Genomic DNA, 23,063 nt, shown 5'->3' with positions numbered 1-23,063 from the left:
GGGTCTTCACGGACACATCATACGACGATGCCATGAGCACAGCCCTCAACGCTTCTCATGAGGATGGGGAAAAGGCTGGCTTCCTGCTTGGTCTAGGGTTTGTTGAGAAGGGCATCCCGCCTTCCAACTTCCCTCTTTATGATGTGGATACTGAAGCTGTGTATGACCAAGCAGTGAATCAGTATGCTGCCTTCCCGCATCCTGTGGTGGAGAAGGTGAACGAAGTTGCTGCCGCTGATGATGGGCTAACTATCCTCAAGACTTTCCTTGAACCGCCACAGCCAACTGATGGGGCGGGTACAAGTGGGTTTGGAGGGAGTGGTCCTGAAGCTTGAACCTTTAGATCCTTTCCCACTGTTAGGATAGGTTTATGTTTTTGTATAGATTTACACCCTTGTAGGCGGGTAGATACCCGGCCATTCTTGTAATACTTGAATTTTTATGGAATGTATAAATCTTTGTGCGGGTAGGACCGCCACTTTCACTGGATGACTTGCTTTATAGACGTTATGACTTGCTCATGCATATTATAGCTTAATTTGGCACTTGTTTTGCCGCATAAACCATATATGATTCGCTCGTGCATACTTTAACTTAGCAAATTTCCAAGTGTTTTGAACAAGTTAACCGTTCGACGCGCGGTTGTCAATAGGTTAGTGTTCAGTTTCCTCTATCATGATTGTGCGGGTAGGACTGTCACTTTCATTTAGTGGGATGACCGATCTTCACTTATAACTGACCTGCGTGAAGGTTTGCCGTTTTTTGTGTTTATGCGGGTTTTGCCGCCGTCCACACGCAACGACTTTTCACACTTATTTATGCGGTGAATACCGGCATATCAGTGTTGAATAAGTTAACCGTTCGACGCGCGATTGTCAATAGGTTAGTTCGGTTTTCTCTATCATGATTTGTGCGGTTAGGACCGGCACTTTCATTTAGTGGGATGACCCAACTTTACCTATTACTGACCTACGTGAAGGTTGTCCTCATCTGTTTTTTGTGCTTACGCGGGTTTTGCCGCCGTCCACATGCAACGATTTCTTCACACTTATTTATGCGGTGAAAACCGGCATCAGTGTTTTAAATAAATTAACCGTTCGACGCGCGGTTGTCAATAGGTTAGTTCGGTTTCCTCTATCATGATTTGTGCGGGTAGGACCGGCACTTTCATTTAGTGGGATGACCCAACTTTACCTATAACTGACCTGCGTGAAGGTTGGCCGTTTTTTGTGTTTATGCGAGTTTTGCCGCCTTCCACACGCAACGACTTACTTCCCCACTTATGTATGCGGTGAAGACCGGCATATCAGTGTTTTGAATAAATTAACCGTTCGACGCGCGGTTGTCAATAGGTTAGTTCGGTTTCCTCTATCATGATTTGTGCGGGTAGGACCGGCACTTTCATTTAGTGGGATGACCCAACTTTACCTATAACTGACCTGCGTGAAGGTTGGCCGTTTTTTGTGTTTATGCGGGTTTTGCCGCCTTCCACACGCAACGACTTACTTCCCCACTTATGTATGCGGTGAAGACCGGCATATCAGTGTGGAAAGTTCATAAGTATAAATGTAAGATTATCAGCGTCAATGTGATAAGGAGAATCATTTCCATTAGAAGTGGCTCTGGGCCTTTTCTTTTACAAGTTTGGAATTGATCTACATGCAGACTGTGTAATTGAGCTCCCTTCCATGTTGTTTGGATGGGAGTGCCATCGAGCCGATATGCACATGGTTCGGAATCTCGTTGTTTACGCAGTATGTAGTCTCCAACATTGAAGCTGCAGTTTCGTGTTTTTCCCAACTGGGGTTCTACACGCGTTGGCCTGCTCAGCATCTTTTACGCCACGAGGTGTGCGAGTTCTTCATCTCTGACGAATGTCTCGATGATGTCCTTCAAGTCTATGCATTCGTCGGTGGTGTGGCCTTTTGTCCTGTGGAAGTCACAGAATTTGCTCTGATCAGCGTTGTGACGCTCTCGGATTATTGGAGCCTTTGGCCATGGGAGCCTCTCGGTGTCAAATATTTCGGTGACGCTTTTGGTGAGTGGCGTCCATCTGGAGTTCCGGTTTGACGACCGCATGTTATCCTTTCCGCCTAACCGAGGGTATGAGCCGGATGAGGTGTCAAAGTTTACCCTTGACTGCCAAATACCTAGCTTCCTCTTTTTGTTTAGTCGGGCGGTAAGGACGTTGTTTTCTCTTGTTTTCTGGGTGTAGAGGTTTGTGCTTTGGAGAAGATCTCTACCCAGTTGCTTTTCCATTTCCGCGAAGCGTTTAGCTGCTGTCATGATGGCATCCCATGTGGATGGCATGCCATCTTTACCCGTTAAGGTGCGGATGAGCTCTGGGTCTTTCGCGCCCTGGATGAAAGCAGCGCGAACAAGATCTTCGCTAATACTGCCCAGACTTAGCTTCTTTGAATTGAAGCGCGTGATGAAGTCTAGTAAAGACTCATCTTCCTCTCGGATGCAGTTGAGGATTGTCCATTGCTCTTCAGTGTACTTTCTTTGTTGACTGAAGTGTTGGCTGAACTTCTGTTGGAAGTCTGCCCAATCGTAAATGTGGTGGACCGGTAGACGGTCGAACCACGCTCTAGCTGCTCCAACCATCGTCATCTGGAACATATAACACCACGTGGGTTCCGTCCAGTTGCTGACGGTTGCCCCCGCTATGAATCTATTCAAATGATCGTCTGGGTCGGATATACCATCATAAGTGCCGATGTTGGACATCTGTTTGGCACTTCTTGGGGCGATTGCTTCCGCAATGTCCCTTGCAAACTTGGAGGTTCCCGCATTTGCAGCGGTTGGTCTGAAGGTTTTAGAGAAGTCACGTGGGTTTCCACCCGCGTTTTTTGGTTTGAAGGTTTCTCCGAAATTCCTTCTCGGTTGGAAGTCCGTTTCCTTACGCTTCCCTTTCGCCCTATGGCGAGGGTTTGCGTCGGTGTCGGATTCCTCCGAATCATCGTCCAAGTACTCGCACTCATTGCTCATGTTGAGCTGTTGAGTGCTTCCGAATTCGTCAGCCTGTTGGAGTGAACGCAAGCGTTCATCCAACTCAGCTTGGAATTCCTTCTGACGTGCTTCGGCCCACGCTTTAACTTGATCGAGTGTTTGGCGGGGGAGCCTCGTCTGTTGTCTCTCCAACTGGGTATTGGTGAATCCCAGTGAAGGATTGTTTACTGCACTTGCCCCGGCTCGGGTAACCGGGGTAGTGTTCGTAAAATTTACTGCACTTGCCCCGGCTTGAGTAACCGGGGTAGTGTTCGTAAAATTTGTGTGCTCGCCGGTGTTCCTCCCAGTAGCTGGGGTTGTGATTACCGGGATTTCTTGGTCACTCGCTGGCTTTGGCAACGGAGTAACCTTAACCATCTTTCCAGAAGTTTGAAAAAACTGAAAATGAATTAGTTCTAGCTTTTATGCACGGATGGCGCCAATGAAGAAACACTAATTGACCCCGGGCAGATTACGGATAATCTGGGGGTTAAGTAGATGTTTCCCACGAGGGGTTAGGTCCGGCAAAGATGGTTCTTCTGATGACCTGCAAAACAGACACCGTGAGCTCGTCACTGAGAAGGGGGGGGGGTACCTCATTGTGACCACCCTCCGGCGTGAGAATCAGACTAGATTGCTCTTGAATATAAGTGTATATTAAGAGATTGCTAGAGAAGATAAGATGATGAGATAATCCTACCATTCCAAGGTGTTGGAGTATTTATAGCCGAAGGTAGGTTTCCAAGAAGGTACAGCCAGCTGAATAGTATTCCTGTTCTGCCAACTGTGGGCTACGCACATGCCATGCTGGCAGTTGGTGGGTAGGCAGCGGCTGATAGCGACCAGGCCGGCTGTGTACTATTCCTTTTCCACCAACTGCAGGCTATGCATGCTACGACAGGTTGGTGAGTAGGCAGCGGCTGATAGTGACATTAAGTAATAGAGCATGCTGCTCGTTGTACTGTTGTCAGTGAGCTGTCGCAGCTTTGGTCAGATCTTTTGTCCATACCTCGTCAGGTACAGTACAAAAGATCCTCCAGTAGCGTACGAACTGGCTCATTTGGGCGGGAGTTTTCCCGGCTTTGGGCGGGAGTATTCCCGGCTTGCTCACTCCTTCTTCAGGTGACATTACTGAATTATTTAAGAGTTAAGTGCCTTGTGCGTGTAGCCTTGCTGCGCGGGTAGCCTTCCCTGATGGCTAGTATCCGTTGCTGCGGGAACAGGCGGAGTACGTCGACCATTGGGAGGCTTTTCCTGCGGGAACAGCTTGCGTACTGCGCGTAAGGACGTCACGTCTCTGAGCATGGTGGGTCCTGCGGATCCAGTTGGTTTCTGCGCAGACGTCTCTCTTCAAGGTGAGTCTTGCGAGTTTAGCCTTTGCGCAGACGTCCCTGTTGAAGGTGAATCTTGCGGGTTCAAATGCGCAGACGTCCCTCTTTGAGGTGAGTCTTACGGGTCCAACTGGGCTCTGCTGGGACCTACCTCTTCAGTTGTTTTCTATTATCTATTTTGTTTCACACGCAAAAGAAGAAAAGCTGAACACTATCACTATATTATTATCATTAAATAAATAGTTAAGCTTATGTGTCCAATTAAAACAAAAGAATGCAAATAATAACTTTTCAACTTAATTTTTGATAATAGAGTTTTCTTTAATTATATTCGTTTCAATTAATATACCTATAATATAATATTATACTTGGTGCTTAACTAAAACCTAAAAAACGTGATTGTTATGCAGTGACGGACTCAGAAAATTATTTTTATGGGGATGACGTCGGGACTTAACATTAATATTAAGAGTGACGAATGAGATTTTCACATACAAATAACACTAAAAAAAATTTTAAGGTGGGCGGCCACCCTCCAATCCCAAAACCTAGATATGCCTCTGTTGTCATGTAAACATGATGTATCTCTCATATGTGGTTTAATGGTAGGAGACTAGGAGGTTTTGATTTTTTAACGGAGACTCAAGTTTGATTTCCACTTGCGGAACTTTAGGTTAATATTGTTAATGAAAATTTTGACTTAGGCTTGCGAGGTTTTCAGCTCGAATCCCAAGCCCACATCGAGTTTTAGTTCCACCGGGTGTTACGCCAGGGAATTCTGCTCTTGTTATGGCACAACAAGTGTCAAGTGGCAGCTGGCGGTATGGTTTCCCAGGGGAACGCCCAAGCCAGCGTGAACCCGGTTAAGACAATGTAGTCTGGCCAGAATGTGGCAACGTGACTCTTTAAATTGGAGAGTGTGATAGTCTAACACAAAAAGAAAGCCATCGTTCTAAAAAAACATGAGACTCTCACTAACTATTCGCACAAAAGCACGTATTATTTGGAAAAAAAAACACGATTATTTTTTCATCTTTTTTCTATAAAGTTATGAAGTTAGATAGTTTGATTGGTTAGAAAAGAGTCTGACCGCACACCCAAGCCCCGACGTCTGTTAAAACCTAGCCCGACGCCCGTTAAACCCCCGACGCTCAAGCCTCTTCACGCAAGCCTCTTCACGCTCTTGGTGCATTGAACGTTTCGATGTTTAACGTCACAACCGGTGATGTGGCGCACATGTGGCAGTATTAGAACCAACTTTATTACATAGTTCCAAACTTCTAAAATAAAAACCACTCTATTAGTTACACCATAGTACCATACTATTAGTTGAAGAGTTAATGAACCGAACCTACCACACCTCCTATAGTTACACTTACACCATACTATGGTTGGTTTTAGATAAGCCATGTCACTTGTTTAACTAGATTTTTATTTTTTTCGTAAAATAGATTTTTCGTCCATATTACTTCTTGTCCTTGTTAGGATTCTGGCTCTATTAAGTGCATGCACACATTATATGTCTAAAAATGACAGTTTTTCCCCCTTTTATTTGTAGAAACTATTTATTTATTTATTTACTTTGATACATTATCCATAATATCAAAATTCATTATTTACCTCCACAAAAGGTCACGGTCATTGACAAGTTATGTAGACTGTAGAGTAAAAGAAAAGAAAGTTTAAAGAATTACAATTTTAGAAATCACATAGTGTGTAATTTTTTATGTTCAAATTTCAATCACACACGTAAATAAATGAACATGTTATATATTTGCTTATATTCATTTGATTAATTAAACAAACATAATTTTTTATTGTGCCCATTTGTTTATTCGATATAAATACGCAAACAAACTTTTCGTTGAACATTTAACGAATAGTTTACTGAACTTTTTATTCGTAAGCATGGGATGTAATCCTTACCCAAAATCAATTGTCATAATAATATCATTTTTATATATAAAACCCTAACAACCTAATTTACTTTTACATATTAATAAAACAATAAATATATCCGACAAATCAAAATTCTTCCAACTAATATAGTCATATAGGGCTAATCCACTCATTAGAAGCACACCTCTTAAAGAAAAAAAACCTAAGTTTAAATCTAAAAAGTAGAGTTACTTGTTACTTATTTTCTAGGATACTATACACCTTGCTTAATGCTTACCCCAACCAATTAGGACAATTAAAGCAATTAATTTCTAGTAGCTAAAAACTTATATATTTAAAAAAAAAAAATTAACGCCTAAAGGTTTAATTGGTTGGTGTGGATTTATATAATTTCTAGCTTATACAAAATATAACTATTTAATTCATGATTCAAGAATCCAAGGAGTGTAAACGTTTATTTTATTATAATAAAGTTTAAAATTGTAAAATTGTCTTCTAACGTTGAATTTGAAATTTATTTGGCGGACCCTAGTAGCTTGATAATTTAGGTTGAAAGTGGAATTATGTGGTTAAAATACTGTAACATAATAATCAGGTGGCATTTATTTATTTATATTTATTTATTTATTTATTTATTATAATACTATAAAAGATATGTAATTATGCACCGTTGCCGACACGGATGTGTAAATTTTGCAGCCTACACTACCAAGGCTCTAGTGGTGGGTTTGGTGCAAAATCCATTATAATTTGTTTTATATACATAAATATATAGCCATTTGTTGTTTATATATAACATTACATTATTATTAACGGTTAAAGAAGTGGTGGTGGCGGCGGCGGCGATAATAAGCTAGGGACCGTTGAAAACATTAGACGGGTAGAAACGTACGGACTATTCACGAACACTGAAAAACACCATTCCTACTTTTAGCTGAGCTAACAACATAGGTGATCTCGAGTTACTCGTGCTCGAATTGATAAACATCTCAAAATAAGTTAAGACTTTTTTAGCTGAAGTCGAGCATCAGTTTAATCAGTAAAATGATTTAGACCCAAATTCATTATTTGGGCCAATTTATTTCCAGCCCAATATTTTCAACATCAAATGACATTATGACAACACCAAGAAAACCAAACTTGAACGGTTTTCAAATAACTAAAGACATAAGCTTCGGTTTCTTATTTGGTGTTAGCTAAAAAGTAAAAACCGTTCTAAACCGAAGTGTGTACACCCCAAGTGAGTCTATTAGTCTGGCTGGTCCAGAACATCGAATAACATCATAATTTGAATGGGTTATTATGTTATTTTATTATAGATTAAATATTAAATATTTCACATCATATAATCTTAACAGGTCCCATCACAAATCTACTCACACAACCTTACATATGTAGTTGCATGTTCTATGTCACACTTGATTTGAATCTCACGAGCAAAATCGTGGTATGTTTGTATAATACCATACCATAAAAACTAACTCTTTCTTATTTTCTTATAAGAAAACTTGTTATGTAAAGCCCGTCTACTTGCAAAAAAAAAACTACAATAAGACACCAATACATTATTTTTTTAAAATTAAAGTTCTTAAAATTGTTTAAAATACATGTACTTTGGAAATTTTTCTTAAATAATGAATTGTTAACTATTAAATGATCAAAATTTTAAAACACGACATACATTTTTTCTAATACACATTCAAAGGGGGCGACGGTGTAACTTGTTGCCCGCTTACCTGCATCTCTATTGTAATTAGATATTTTATTTGTTTTTAATTGGATGGTTTGGTTCACATAAATAAAACAAAAAAAACACATTGAATGTCACTATATCAAACTTTGAACAATATTAAAAAGTTACCATGTCACTATATAGGATAAAAAACAGAAGAATGTCACATTTAGGGACTTTATTATACAAAATACATTTAAATATTTTCTTCATTCACTTTATAAGTCGAATTTTACCATACTAAAATTAGCATGAGGGATCTTAACATATGATTCTATGAATATATGGATATGAGGGATATGAGTAATGAGATACGTAATTAGAGCTCAAACCGGAACCATAACATATCTAATTGGTCCTTATTTAGGGCATGATACTCAATAAGGTCCAAACACGTGAAACTATTATTTACAAGAAAACAATAATAATAAATAAAGATAAAAACATGTAACAAGAACCAATAGCTTGGTCTAATCTTACTTAAGACATGGGATAAAATAGGTTGAAAAAACTTTACATTTTAAAAGAAAAAGATAAAAACACGGTTGATTGAATGCACCTATTCATTTTATTCCCAACTTAGACAATGAGCTTTAGCTCAACAACATTGCAATAGAAGTGAAGATTTGGATTGAAAATTCTAAGGTCTTAAGTTTAAATCTGATTATAGCATTTTGCCATTTGTAACCCGGGTAGCCGGATTTATTCATTTTTCGTTGAAAAAAAAATCATATTCCTAACTTAAAACGTATCCACATATTAAAATGGAATTTTACATTAACCAAATGACATAAAAACGAATACTAACACTGGCTTCAATATATCAGCATGGATATTCAAGAAAAATATTTTTTAAGAAAATATTTTTTTTTAAAAAGATAACATTAAAGTGCTAAAAGGGTTATTATGTAAATAACTCAAAAGATGCATCGAAAGTTTGAAGTAAATCAAAAGAGCGTGTGTTATTAAGAACCTGTGTTGATCAACTTTATAATATGTAAATTTGCACATGAATGACATGTTGATGGATACAAGTCATTAAGCATGGTACAACTACTACGAAAAGGGTATAATTCAACTACTTATGTACATCTGAAGACCTTACCACCAATATGACTTAAGATATTGTAATTTTGCATAGAAATGGCATGTTGATTGATACAAGTCGTTAAGCATGGTATAACTACTGCAAAAAGGGTACAACTTAACTACTTATGTACATCTGAAAGACCTTATCACCAACCGGACTCATTGGTGGTATAACTACAACAAAAAGAGTACAACTCAAATACTCATACATCTGAAACACCTTACCACCAACCGGACTCATTGGTGGTATAGCTACAACAAAAAGAGTACAACTCAAATACTCATACATCTGAAACACCTTACCACCAACCAGACTCGTTGGTTTCGAAAAAGACTTATCATTATCTAGGAAGTCATTCATATATAATATGTATAGAAGAAAATTTTATAGAACCCTCTAAATTTTGTTGAGGGTGTATAAAATGAGATTAAAAAATAATAAAATAAGTGTTTGTGATAAAAAAAAGTGAGATGAAGAGTTAGATACGAGATGTTTTTGAAAAGTTATCAAAGTTATAAATGTATTTTATAGTTAAATTGCGAATCAAATAATGTAATTATATATACAAATAGTGTAATTACACTACATACAAAACAACTACTTTACATAGTTACACTACTTCTACATATAATTACACTATTTGATTTGCATGTTTAGTACAGTTGTTTAGTTTGTACGTTAATTTTCCCCAATATGGTTAAGTGAATAATAATCTAATTATCATTATTAAAAATTAAGTTGGTTGGTAGGTAACATACGGTTTCTTACTTATGATATCTAATGTCAATAAATATCATTAAATCGAAATATGTAGGTTGTTGGAAGTTATCTTGTTAATCAGTGTTAAACTCTTAATTAACTAACAGTCTTTTGATCAAATTAGCTATAACATAGATAATTATTAATGAGGCAGAATTTTGATTGGAGAAAAGAAAGTGACACTACAAAGTCCTTTATTTCAATCGTTCTTGATTACTCACATTATTCACGTTTAAGTAAATTAGTACTTGCATGATCAATGATATTATAGGTTTCGAGTTTGATTTAGTTTGAATACATTACATTTGATTGTTTTTTTGAAGGTTGCAAAAGTCGCTAGCGGACCTTAGGCGGCTGACTGAGAGTTGGATATACTCGGAGTACTCGAACATGGTAAATATAAAGAAAATTAATTTTATGATATTACATATATATATATGATAAATATCACAAGTTTACTAATATTTATAACAAAATAAGTGAACCCCTGATGAATATCAAATATCATAACTTTACTTCTATTTAAATACTAACAATTGCTAATCAAAATGAAAAAAATTGATATTCCTTCTTTAATGTTATAGGAATACGAATTATGTTAATCGAATTCTGGCTAATGTTGACCACATTTGATCGATTCTTAATAACTAGACGGATTTTAAGAAAGTCGTTTTGGCATCACACCTTGTAGCGATTAATCGGGGAGCATTCGGCCTTCTAGACCCACTTTTGCAACATTGGTTTTTTCTCGAAAGAAATTTATTAAAAGCGCCCCCAACGGGCCACAACTAATGGTTACAACAACATTATACGAGATTAAAATTACAACAATCTAACCAAGAAAATGATTTAGATTTGTATGTATTAAAAAACAACAAATAACTGAGGGCTTTGATGAATAATTTATTGTTTGTCTACCCTTTTTCTAATGTTAGTGGAACTAACTAAAGTTTGGCATAGTTGGAGAAAACCTGAACTAGACTTTATATAAGTGTAGTTGTTTCTCCACTAATGACAAGTTTACAAGTTGAGACATCATTAAAATTGTCAAACTTTGCCTAAGTCCATTTTCTAATCAAAATTGCTGAAGCATATTGAGACCTAAAATAAACTTTATATCAACTAAATCATTTTAACATCTGTTGGACTGGTTGTTGTGGGCTAACGCCACTGTACGTGTACGACTGGTTGTTGGCTACGTGGCGCTTTAACTAACACTTTTTAGTTAAATCACAGCACAGTCTTAGCACTAAAATCAAACATTTTTAAAAAAATTAAGAAGCCGAGAATAAATCCCGATTTTGTTAAAAGTTGGAACATATCTTAAATATGATCATACATTGATACTGTTGGACCCATCAAACATCATGTGCTAAAAGATTACCAGGTATGCTTTTTAAAAGAAGCATCTTGACATGGTCCACATATATTGTTTTATTAAGTGTACCTTTGAGCTATGGTCTACAACATAACGGCTTTATAGCTTATAAAAAACGACAACGATAACTATCAAGCATAAAAGAAAATTCAACAAAATATGTTTTTTTAAGTTTAGCTATGCAAGAGCGACACATAGAGTTCAGGTACCTTGATATCTGGCAAATATAGGCTGCACTCGTTCAAATATCTCATCTTCTGTTCCTATAGCGTTGATCTGCAAAATTTAGCATACGCGTGATCAATGATGCTTAAAAGTCCTATAAGTATTAATAAAAAAAGAGAGAGTATGCCAATAATAAAGTAAAACCTTGTGAAGCTTCCCTTTCTGAGAGTAGTATCTAATAACGGGCAGCGTATAAGCTTCAAACACTCTAAGGCGTTGCATGGTGGTATCAATATTATCATCGACTCGTCCCTATCATAATTATGAAAATTTTAACTGAATTTGCATAATTTTATATAAAACTATTTTAGCAAAAACACACCTGGTTACGATGAAGCACTCGTTTCAACATCTCCTCTTCATTGCAATCAAAGAAAAGCACAACTTCCGGTTCTATTCCTATCTATAGAAATAGAACCCATTAGATACTAAAACAAGGTAATATTTTTAAGTAGAATTATAATTACAAAGGATTAATAAAATTTAAAACTCACTATCTGTTCATAAGCCACACGGTTCTCTTCACTTCTTGGGAAACCATCGATTAGAAATCTATCAGTTTCGCTGGATTCAATGGCGGTTTTGAGCAGTTTAACTGTCACTTCTGATGCAACGATTTTTCCTTTCGTAATTGTCTCCAGAATCATGGTACTGAAAGCACATAATATATTACTTTTTATACAACTAGTACATTAATAATTTAGAACATAAAATGGACAACATGATACCCATATTCAGTGTTGGAAGAAATTTCTTTTCTGAGCAAATCTCCAACGCTTAGGTGCGTGAATCCAAACGTCTCTGCAATCCGTGTACATTGCGTACCTTTTCCAACACCAGGACCTCCTAAGGGTAAAAATGTAAAATAATCGTACTCTATGAGAAACTTATAGGCATGTAAAATGAATATTCACTTATGTAAATATAGTTATTTCGCAGTTGCTTGATAAGTGTTGCTCAATGTTCATTACCCAATACAAAGTTAATAATTGGAGTCCTTGGTTTTGATACGACTCCAGCTTCTGCCTACATACAACGAAAATATTTACAGAATATAATTAATCTATCTTATTGATATATAACAGAAAGTCAGATATATAGTACTAAAAGAAAGTACAGCATTTTCACTGCAAATTTAGAACACATATCTAGTATCATAAATCTAGTACTAAAAGAAGTATATACTATGCGTGCAGTCGTTGAGCAACCTTTCAACATGTGTATTCATTAGTGAATGAGTTGGATGAAAAAAATATATATACAGCATGATTGCATGTTAACTACAAACTATTTACATGTCAATAGAATCTGCTGGTTGCTGCTGTGCTATTGTATCCACATTGTGTTACAACATCACTGTATTTTATTTTTGTTTAGCTAATTTTAGGTTCCAATAACTTTTATTGAAAGAATCACAAGAAAATGAGGAAACAACAATTTGAACAACAATCTATAGAGTTTCATCACCATTATAGATTTTGACATTAAGTCAAACCCATTGTCATTTGTTATTGACATTCAATTTTGATAAGGTTAGGTAAAAATTTCTAGTTTGGCGCGTTAAATATTACATATATGATATAACAGTAACCCGTTTGACATATTTGACCATTTGATTACCCGTTTCATTGATAAATAGTTTTACATTTAACCCTTTAGACACAGATGAACCACTGCAAACTTGCAATAGGGTGTATAAAATTCAAATCATTTTGTTTTATTCTATTTGGGTTCTGCCAATATCTTGATACAGCCATCATCATTGTCTGACTGAATTGAGTAGTTTACCAATGAAATGACCATGTGTTGTTTTGATTGTATGTTTGGCGGAAAACTTATAAAACAAAACAATACAAGATTGGGCTGAAGGCTATATTAATGAAGTTCCCAAATCCTTTGAGGTTGATAGAAGTTATTGTCTAGCACAACTTAAATTCTAGCCTTGCAAAGTATTTTTTTCAACTGTGACTGAGATGTACCTTATTTTTACTAGATTCGAAAATATGTCCTCTCGATTCTATATTATGTTAATTAGTATCAAGATGTCATTTGTTCACTACAGTTTAGACCAGCAGAACAGGTCATTCATGATCTTAATGATATTTATCCTGGTTTGGTTGTTAATATTAATGCCCATTGCCTTGTATGTAAAAGAAAAATAAATAAACTTATTAACTTATAAATTAAATAATTGTTTTTTTACTAGCATGTTTATATGAGACTTGCCATTTTTGTATAATGGTTATTTATAAACTTATTAATTAATAATTAAATAATAGTTATTTATCTACTAAAACTTTTTATAGATATGTCTTCAATTGAAGCTGATCAATATCTTAAAACACGCCTTCTGAAGAATTGATAGAAAACGGTTGAACTTTGGACATGTTTACCAATTTACTAGACCAGACAAACGGTAGCATTTGAACACATTTTCCAAACATTCAATAGTTTTCTAGAGATAGAAAAATGGAGTAAATTTTCCACAACAAAAGGTGCTCAAAATTTCATGAAACTTTAGAAATGTTCTAAAAGTGGAAGGACTTTGTAAATTTAAAAAAATATTACTTCTCAGTTCTCACTTTTCAAATAATCATTCTATATATGAGATACTAGACTTCTAGATATAAAATCTAAGAAATGGTGTGATGAAGCAGACTAGCAGAGCAACTAAATCAGATATAAAAACAAAAAAATTACCTAATGAACCAGAATACTGAATCAATCACTTAAGAGATATCGACGAGAGTAATGCAAGATGAGACTCCGCTAACTATAGGTATACATGTAGGGAAGCACTTTCATGTATGAGAGCAAAGTGATTTAACAAGTAGCAGTTTTTTTCATGTTGGTCAATCAGGAATGATATTGACAATTGAGTGGTAAAATCCTTGATTCAACAAAAACACTTAATCATGTTTCTCTAGAGAACTTAAAATAACTGTACATAGTTACATACCTGCTTCAGGGAATCTGTGCTGAATGCTTCCAGAAAATTCAATCCAAATGCCACCTTTACATTGCAACACTCAAGTAAGATTAAGAAGGATATAACCAATTTATGTTAATAAGCTACTGCCTGATTAAAATTCATGTAAATTATCTTATTCAAATGAATTGCAACATATGCAGGTATCATAGGAAGTAAGATTCAAAAAGACATCACCAAAAAGAGATAACAAGTTGTTAACTCGCTTTAAAGAAACTGATTATGCTTTCAAAGCTTGCAAAATTAATAGAAGCTTGCTTAAAAAATTGTCTCATACATTTAACATACATGTAGTCATGTACACAACTTATGCGAAGGCACTACACCTCATATTGGTCTTGCAATTAATAAAAATCATCAAATTTTTCACGCGCACAGAAGAATCAACGACCTCACAAAGGCATATTCTTTCAATTCAATCAAGCTAAAGAAGTCAACAACACATGAAACTGATGAGCATGAGTTACAGATCACACGCATTCTTGATTCAAGAGCGAACTAAGTCATTGATATAATTCACCAAAACACACAAGAAGAAATATTAGATAACTTCCAATATTATTATCAAGGAAATGTAACTCATAAACCTTAATTACATCTCTCCACTCATAGTTTCATATGAAACCCTAACTCGGTCGCTAACAATGTCTAACCATATCTCGCTTTATATAGACTAACCCTAACTCTAGCAAGACATTATCAAATTCTAATTAGAATGTTATTAGGAAACCTAACCAACTTTGACCGACTTGTGAATACGGTCCAGAATTACCAACATTGATCTCCTCTAGGATTGTAAATGAACCGAACGAACACAAACAATTGAGCGAACGGAGTTTTCTTGTTCGTGTTCACTCGTTAACACTATAAACGAACGCTTCACGAACATAAATGAACATAGATGAACGGACATAACAGAGCTAAAACTAGTTAAAAGCAAAGTGAAGAACAATAAATTGGACCTAAAAAGTAATTAAATAAAAACTAGATTAATTTTTAATGAGTCAAAAAGTTTAAATGAATAAATTAACAAACGTAAACTAACGGACACAAATGAACGAGATATGTGTCATGTTCATTCGTTTAACTAAAAACAACTGTTTTTGTTCATGTCCTCCAAGAGAACACAAAGCATATATTCGTATTCAACATCACAAATTTAGCCCTAACATTATAATTAAGTTACCGCAAAAACTAATTTCAACTGATAGGTTAAACTATTAGCATATAAACATCACTAAAATCATATACACAAACTGAATCAATTCATATAAGCATAAAACAAATGCTTCACGAACGTAAATGAGCAAACATAACTAAACATCGATGAACAACGAACATAACTGAGCTAAAAATCATATACCACGCAAACTGATTTCAACTGTTTAGGTTAAACAATTAACATAAACGAACGAACGAGATACGTGTCACGTTCGTTTGTTTAACTAAAAGAACAATTGCTTTTACTCATGTCCGTCCGATTACGAAACAAACAAACAAACATAAACGAACTTCCCACAATCCCACCGAATGCTACTGGCCTAATCTCTTCCAATGGTGATCAATCAAAATTATCTAAAGCATATATTCACATTCAACATCACATAATTAGCCCTAACAAATCAATCAATCAACTTACACAACTCATCAACTCAAAATCACAACTGAAACAAATCTCAACTGTTTAGGTTAAACTATCAACATAAAACATCACTAACATCATATACACAAACTAAATCAATTCATATAAACACAAAATAATCAATCAAATCAACAAATGTTCGTACCTGATTAAGTAAAGAAGGTTTAGCTGCGAAAATCAGCTTCGAGAAAAGTTTAAATGAATATATTAACAAACGTAAACTAACGAACATAAATGAGCAAACGAGATATGTGTCATGTTCGTTCGTTTAACTTAATAAACAATTCATTTTGTTAATGTCCGTACGTTTATCAAACAAACGAACATAATTTAACGGTTCACTAACTATTCACTGAACGTTCGGTTCTTCCACCGACCTAATCTCCTCCAAAAGAACACAGCATATATTCACATTCAACATCACAAATTTAGCCCTAACATGATCAATCAACCTTACACAAACTAATCGCAACTGTTTAAGTTAAACTATTAACGTAAACATCACTAACATCATATACACAAACTAAATCAATTCATATAAACACAAAATAAGCAATCAAATAATTAATCAAAACAACAAATGTCCGTACCTGATTAAGTACCGAAGGTTTAGCTCCGGAAATCAGCTTCGAGAGTTGACTAACACGCCGTAACATATCTCGATCTCTATATATGTATATATCTATATATATTTATATATATTAGCGTGAATGTGAGATCGGAATCAAATTAAATTCACAGAGGCATTTGGTCGAACACCTTGCGTGCAATGTGCAGGTGTCCAGAACGACGTCGTTCGGTGATTATTAATATGCAGTGAATATTAAAACGTGCTGAGATTTGATTTCAAGTCACTTTCGTGGAAAGTTAAATTGAGTTACTGATTACGTCTGCCTTTGGACCGGAGACTTTATTAAATAGTTTACATTTATATTTTATGGGTGCAGTTACGGTACGCTAATGCTTAATGTACGGTACGTACGCGAGACGCTCAAAGGCAAAAACGTAAAATGTTCGCAAAACCTTAAACGCTCGTTAAACGCTCAAAAACCGTCTTTGTGAAAAAAAAGTGAAAAATTGATCGATTAACCATCCAAAACTGTTTTTCCGGTGAAGCAATGATTGATTGGATATGTATTGACGATTCCGAGATGTTTGGATGTGATTTCATGGATCGATTCATGAAAAACGAAATTCGCGTACGTATTTGTACGATAACCATTAGTGTATTGGATCTTTTCCCTAGATTATATAACCAGTATTTAATTATTTTTCGAACGATAACTTTCTTTTTCTATTTAGGCAACGCCAATATTTTCAATTTGGAGAGTCACAATGGAGCCACGCTAACTTCGAAGTTTGGTTTGGGTGTTCCCACGGGAAGCCATGCCGCCGACCACCACTTGACAGACGTTGTACGCCATAAGAGCAGAACTTTCTGGCGTAACACACGGTGAAACGAAAACCCAGGTGGACTTGAGATCCGAACTGACAACCTCACAAGGCATAGCTCAAATCCTTCATTACCAATATTTACCCAAAGTGACAAAAATAGGGATCGAACTTGGGTCATTACTTGAGAACTCGGGCCTTCGTACCACTTGGTCACAAGTGGGATACCAGTATGTAGTTAGTATAAATTATCAAAAGTGTTACGATTTACAAGTTTAATAAGTTATAACCAGTATGACATGTGCGTTGCGATGGAATCGTTCAAGTGAATAAAATATAAATTTTACGTGTTAAACTGCGAGAAGGGTTAATGTCTTTAAAAGATTGTTTTAAAAAGTAATTCTTCTATAAAAACTCACACATTATAGTAAAAATGTTGATAATAACCAAAAGCTTATCTAAAAAGCTTATATATTATATACAAAAGGTTAAAAGCTTTGCAATAGAACCATTAAATGCAACAAAAACATCGTTGCTTGGTACTTGAATTTAATTTGCGATGAAACTTGTGAGTTGCGACTTCAATAACAATATCATGACTGGATATTGGACCGATATGACTGTAGGGCCTCAATTTTCACATTTATGAATTTGGTAGAGGTTTTTAAGTTGGGCTTTAAGCAAAATTAGCTTAGTAAGTTTTATGAATTGGGACAAGCTGCCCTTTAATCGTTAACCAGTTGTTTTAAACATGCGTGTTGCGATGGAGACGTGACGGGAAGTCTGTTGTATCCGTTTTGTTTGTTACGGTATTGGTTTTTGAGGGTTATTTTGGTTAACTTAATGGGACTTGAGAGTTATCATAATAAAAAGTTCTGTAGTTAATCGTGAATCTAATTAGAGTTACATGTGTAACTAAATGAAAAATACAATGTAAGATGTGTAAATAAGTAGGTGAGGTTAATTATGTAATTAGTGAAACTTAAGAATACAACATGTAATTAGTGTTTTTACATATGAAAAATAAAATTTATTACATGTGTAAGTAAATGAAAAATACAATGTAGGATATAAAATAAAAGTAAGTACGTGAAGTTAAATTATGTAATTAATAAAACTTAAGAATACAATATGTAAATAGTGCTGTTACAAATGAAAAATACAATGTAGGATATAAAAATAAATATATAAGATTAACTATGTATTGAATGAAACTTAAGAATACAATATGTAAACAGTGTTGCATGAAATTATCACATTTATTGCATTATAATATATTATTATCATTTTGAATGCATAATAATATAGGTCTATATGCCATTAAAACTACACTAATAAAGCACTTTTAGTTACCCTGAGACTCATCCTAAACTATCACAAGTGATTGACCTCACTCTTTTTAAGAGCCTTCTTAATCCGTCTTTGTATATTATAGGACTGGGTTAAAAGTTGTTGTGAGTAAAAAAGTAAAAAATTAGTGATTTTTTTGTAAATTTAAGGAAAGTTTGTTTGCAATATTTATTTTCAAATATTTGTTGAAAGTGGTTATGAATAAAATTGAGTGAAACGGTAAGGATAAAAATAAGTGTTATTTACTTGAACATGAGAGATAAATATAATGATTTTTAGTATAATTATGAATATAAGATGGAGGTAGGGCTGAAAATTATTAAGTATCTTAAATTATTTTTTGTTTTCTTTGCTTTGCTGACTAAAATTAAATTATACATTTACTTAATAATTCCTTTATAGATAGAATCAAATTATATATTATACATTTAGTTAATTACATAGTTTTCTTTTTTTTATTTATAGAAGATAAAGTTATCATTTATTAAACAAACACTGAATAAAAGAAATATATATGATACCACACATACACTAAATGTTTTAAGTACCTTAAAACTATTTTTTCTTTTCTTTGCTTTTTTTTAACTAAAGTTAAATTTATATATTTACTTAATTATTCCTTTATAGATAGAAGTAACTTATATATTATACATTTAGCTAATTATATATTTGTAATTTTCTTTATTTGTAAAAGAAAATTTTATAATATATAAAACAAACATTAAATAAAAGAATTATATATGATACCACACATACACTAAAAAACAAAAAACAAAATAAACCAACCATACTCTTGTTCTTCCTCGATACAAACAGACAACAACAAAGTGTTACGTGGTTCAATCAAGAATTACAACTAGTCACCTTTGTAAATATTGTTATATAGAATAACAGAAAGAATGGAAAAATAATTTAAACAAACTAGCCTCTAGTTTACTCTATACTTTTAGTACGTGTGCGTTGAAAAGAATACACACACTTAAGGGCTGTTTGGTTCATTCAGATCTGAATGAGTTAGATTTGAATGAGCTGCTGTCCCATTCAGCAATAACAATGAGTCTGAATTATTCAGACCTAATTTTAACCATTCAGATGTTTTTCTGTTTGGAAACAAACAGTCTGAAGTATGAATGAATCAGATGTTTAATTCAGATGTAAACAAACAGCCCCAGTCTATATACCTACTCAGACTCTTAACTTGAGTTGGCTCTTGAGTCTTGACGCCACTTATGTTTTAATAGATTTATATGTTTCTACTTCTAAAAATGTCTTAAACAAAAAATTTCAAATAATACAATATATCTGAAGTGAATCTTTTATTGATTGCACAAGCTAGCAAAACTACAAGTAGATTAGAAAAGGAACTAACATAAAGAAAAAACGGGCAAGTTACTCAAGCCAAGTTATTATGTGAGTAAAATTAACTTGATTATTATACAAATAAACTATATAAACGAAATTCCTTGTTCCTGTTCGTTTCTATTAAACAATGAACTTTCAGTCGAATAACTCATGAATAGTTCGTTGTATCTTAGTACGCTTACTAGTTACAACCCTGACCATAAATATACGGTATGCCCATTGGTTTGTTAAAACCATTGGTTTGATATTAGTTGGCATTTAGCAAGGATTATTGCATTTACTTCGATACATATTTACAAACACAAAAGCAAATGTAGATGTAATATGCGAGAAGATATCAAAGTGAAAATGTCACCTTGTCATTAATATTAACACCTTTTTAGTGCTATATATAACGCTTCAAGAAATACACAAATCCAACAATTCAAACACACATGCCCATGATCAATATGAAGATTACTCTTTTCACATGCTTTATCATTACAACATTCATCTTCTTTTGTTCGGGTAAAAAAACCACCACCACCACCACCACTGGTAGCATAGACTGGTGGTGCACTCAGACCCCACACTACCAAACATGCAATCACTACATTGCAACGAGTAACACCACCACCATATCCATAAACCAATTCCTAGATATGACTGTGCAAGCATCCACAAACGAAGCACATGGCGTCCTTAAGCAAGCCCAAGGTATCGACTACCCAAACGATCCAGAAAAAAGCTTATAGCGTACTTGCGTTGACTACTTTGATGGGACCGTGTTCACATTGAACATGATCCTTGACCACACCTGCGAAGTACCTAGCCCAGATGACATCCACACATGGCTAAGTGCTAGTTTAACCTACATTGACATGTGTGAGAAAGAGTTTGAGACAGCTAATATAACCAACGACAAGTTAGCAGTAATATCTACCAATTTAACCGAACTACTACTCAACTCACTTGCAATTAGTGTTGTTATCACGGGTAGTAATCCACCATCGTTGCACGGATGGAATTTTATCAACGAACACAAGTTGCTGAATTTGGCGATGAATAATAAACAACCAAACGTTGTGGTGGCTAAAGACGGCTCTGGAAATTTTACTACGGTTCAAGAAGCTGTAAACTCTGCTGGACAAGACCGCATATGGGGTCAAAGGTATACGATTTATGTGAAAGCTGGGGTCTATGAAGAACAAGTCGTTATTTCAAAGGATGTTAAGTTTATAACTATGTATGGTGACGGAATAGGTAACACAATCATTACCAATAACAAGCATTTAGGTGGTGACAATAACACTACCAAGGTGTGGGACTTGAAGGATTCAGCCACATTTCGTAAGTACATAGTCATATGATTAAAATATAACTTAAGTCATTGTTCTTTTAATATAGATATTCATCAACTTAAATTTATACTAAATAATAAAATAAAACTTGATAAAGGAAAAAAGATTGTTATAGTTAATTTTAAGTTTCATTAGTTGTTGAAAGGTAAGCTATTATTATTTCTGTACTTTAGTTATTTATTTCTGAACACAAAAATTAAATATTTAAAGAGTTTCATTTTATTTATTTATTTATTTCTATACAATTATAAATTATAGTACAATTTTTTTTGTTACACTATAACATTTACTTCAATAGTCTTAAAGAACAAGTAATACTACTACATACAATGAATACGGTTTATAGCGCCGTCTCAATGTTCTCGGAGATCTAAAACTAACTAAAATGTTGAGGCATTTTTGTTTTCGTCTCTATATGCATATAGCGCTAGAGAGTATACATGAATTATAGAATATGAATGATATGCCGTGATAATGAATATGAAGCAATCATCGTTAGCTTGTGGCTTATCATTAAGTTACTAATTCTAAAAGAACTCTACTTTCAAAATCTCATATTACGTAACTCTTATTTAAGATGGAGGCCCTATAAATCTGGAGGCCTAAAGCCATTGCTTCATTTAGCTTACCCACAAGACGACCCTGATGGTTTATTTGTGTCGCATAAGTTTGGGGTCGTAGATTTATCGCTAAGGGACTGACGTTTCAAAACATAGCGGGAGCGGAAGCTGAGCAAGCGGTGGCGTTCCTCTCTGGCTCCGACACATAAGCCCTCTACCAATGCAGCTTTGAGGGCTACCAAGATACACTTTTTGCGTTCCATTCCAAACAATTTTACAAAGAATGCCAGATTTTTGGAACCGTGGATTTCATTTTCGGAGCGAGTCAAGCTGTTTTCCAAGATTGTGATATATTCCTTAGGAAACCGCGTCCTGGAGGAGGGTTGGTTGTGACGTCTAATGGCCGTAAGCATCTTAATGAAAGCGGATGATATTCGCTGCAAGGGTGTAAAATACGTGCTGGAGATGATCTTGAGCCAATTATAGGAGAATACAAAAAAGCTTTTCTAGGAAGACCATGGTTTTCGCGCGCTCAGACGGTGTTTATGCAATCTTTTCTTGATGACTTGGTGGACCCAACAGGATGGGATGATTATCGGGGTTACACAGAAACTATTTATTATGTGATAACCGATCCAAATATCGCCCAACAATTCACCGTTGGTGAGTTCATTGCAGGAAACGAATGGCTTCCTAAATCCGGTGTGCCTTTTGTACCCGGGCTTGAAAATCAGTAAAGGGTTACAAACCTATATCTCAAAATCTTGTAACTAAGATCAACTATGTTTTTATTGGATACCTAACATAAAGAACACATCTTAATATTATCATCTTATTATTATAACTAATAGGAAGCTTGAAGAAAATTGAACACTAGTTTTTATACAAGCAGGAATAGTAACTAGATGAATGAATATATAATCATATGTATTTATAAGTTATCTAAGCACCCACATTAACATACATAAAAACTTAAAAAAATTAACTAGTACATCATACGTTAAAGCAATAAGCATAACTAAT

The 23,063-nt window shown here is 34.9% G+C and overlaps 2 protein-coding genes across 2 annotated transcripts; one reads left to right on the top strand and one right to left on the bottom strand.

Moving 5' to 3' along the window:
• Positions 1 to 11,164: 11,164 nt before the first annotated feature.
• LOC143627095 (UMP-CMP kinase-like) lies at positions 11,165 to 16,803 on the bottom strand. The gene is made up of 8 exons (XM_077096994.1): positions 16,627 to 16,803; positions 14,365 to 14,418; positions 12,377 to 12,431; positions 12,134 to 12,251; positions 11,900 to 12,056; positions 11,728 to 11,808; positions 11,550 to 11,657; positions 11,165 to 11,456 (listed from the first exon to the last, which is right to left on the bottom strand). Exons 1-8 carry the CDS (start codon positions 16,690 to 16,692, stop codon positions 11,382 to 11,384), a joined length of 714 nt encoding a protein of 237 aa, XP_076953109.1. The 5' UTR covers positions 16,693 to 16,803; the 3' UTR covers positions 11,165 to 11,381.
• Positions 16,804 to 21,000: 4,197 nt separating this feature from the next.
• On the top strand, positions 21,001 to 22,777 carry LOC143627067 (pectinesterase 2-like). The gene is made up of 2 exons (XM_077096961.1): positions 21,001 to 21,469; positions 22,485 to 22,777. The coding sequence occupies exons 1-2, from the start codon at positions 21,001 to 21,003 to the stop codon at positions 22,775 to 22,777; spliced, it is 762 nt and encodes a 253-aa protein (XP_076953076.1).
• The last annotated feature ends 286 nt before the right edge of the window (positions 22,778 to 23,063 follow it).

The sequence above is a fragment of the Bidens hawaiensis genome, unplaced genomic scaffold (assembly GCF_021521415.1).
Source record: "Bidens hawaiensis isolate Kalapana, Puna unplaced genomic scaffold, B.hawaiensis_p1.1 tig00004595_1, whole genome shotgun sequence".
In the NCBI taxonomy this organism is placed as follows: domain Eukaryota; kingdom Viridiplantae; phylum Streptophyta; class Magnoliopsida; order Asterales; family Asteraceae; genus Bidens; species Bidens hawaiensis.
The sequence above is the reverse complement of the archived record's forward strand: the minus strand, read 5'-3'. Positions and strand labels throughout refer to the sequence as shown.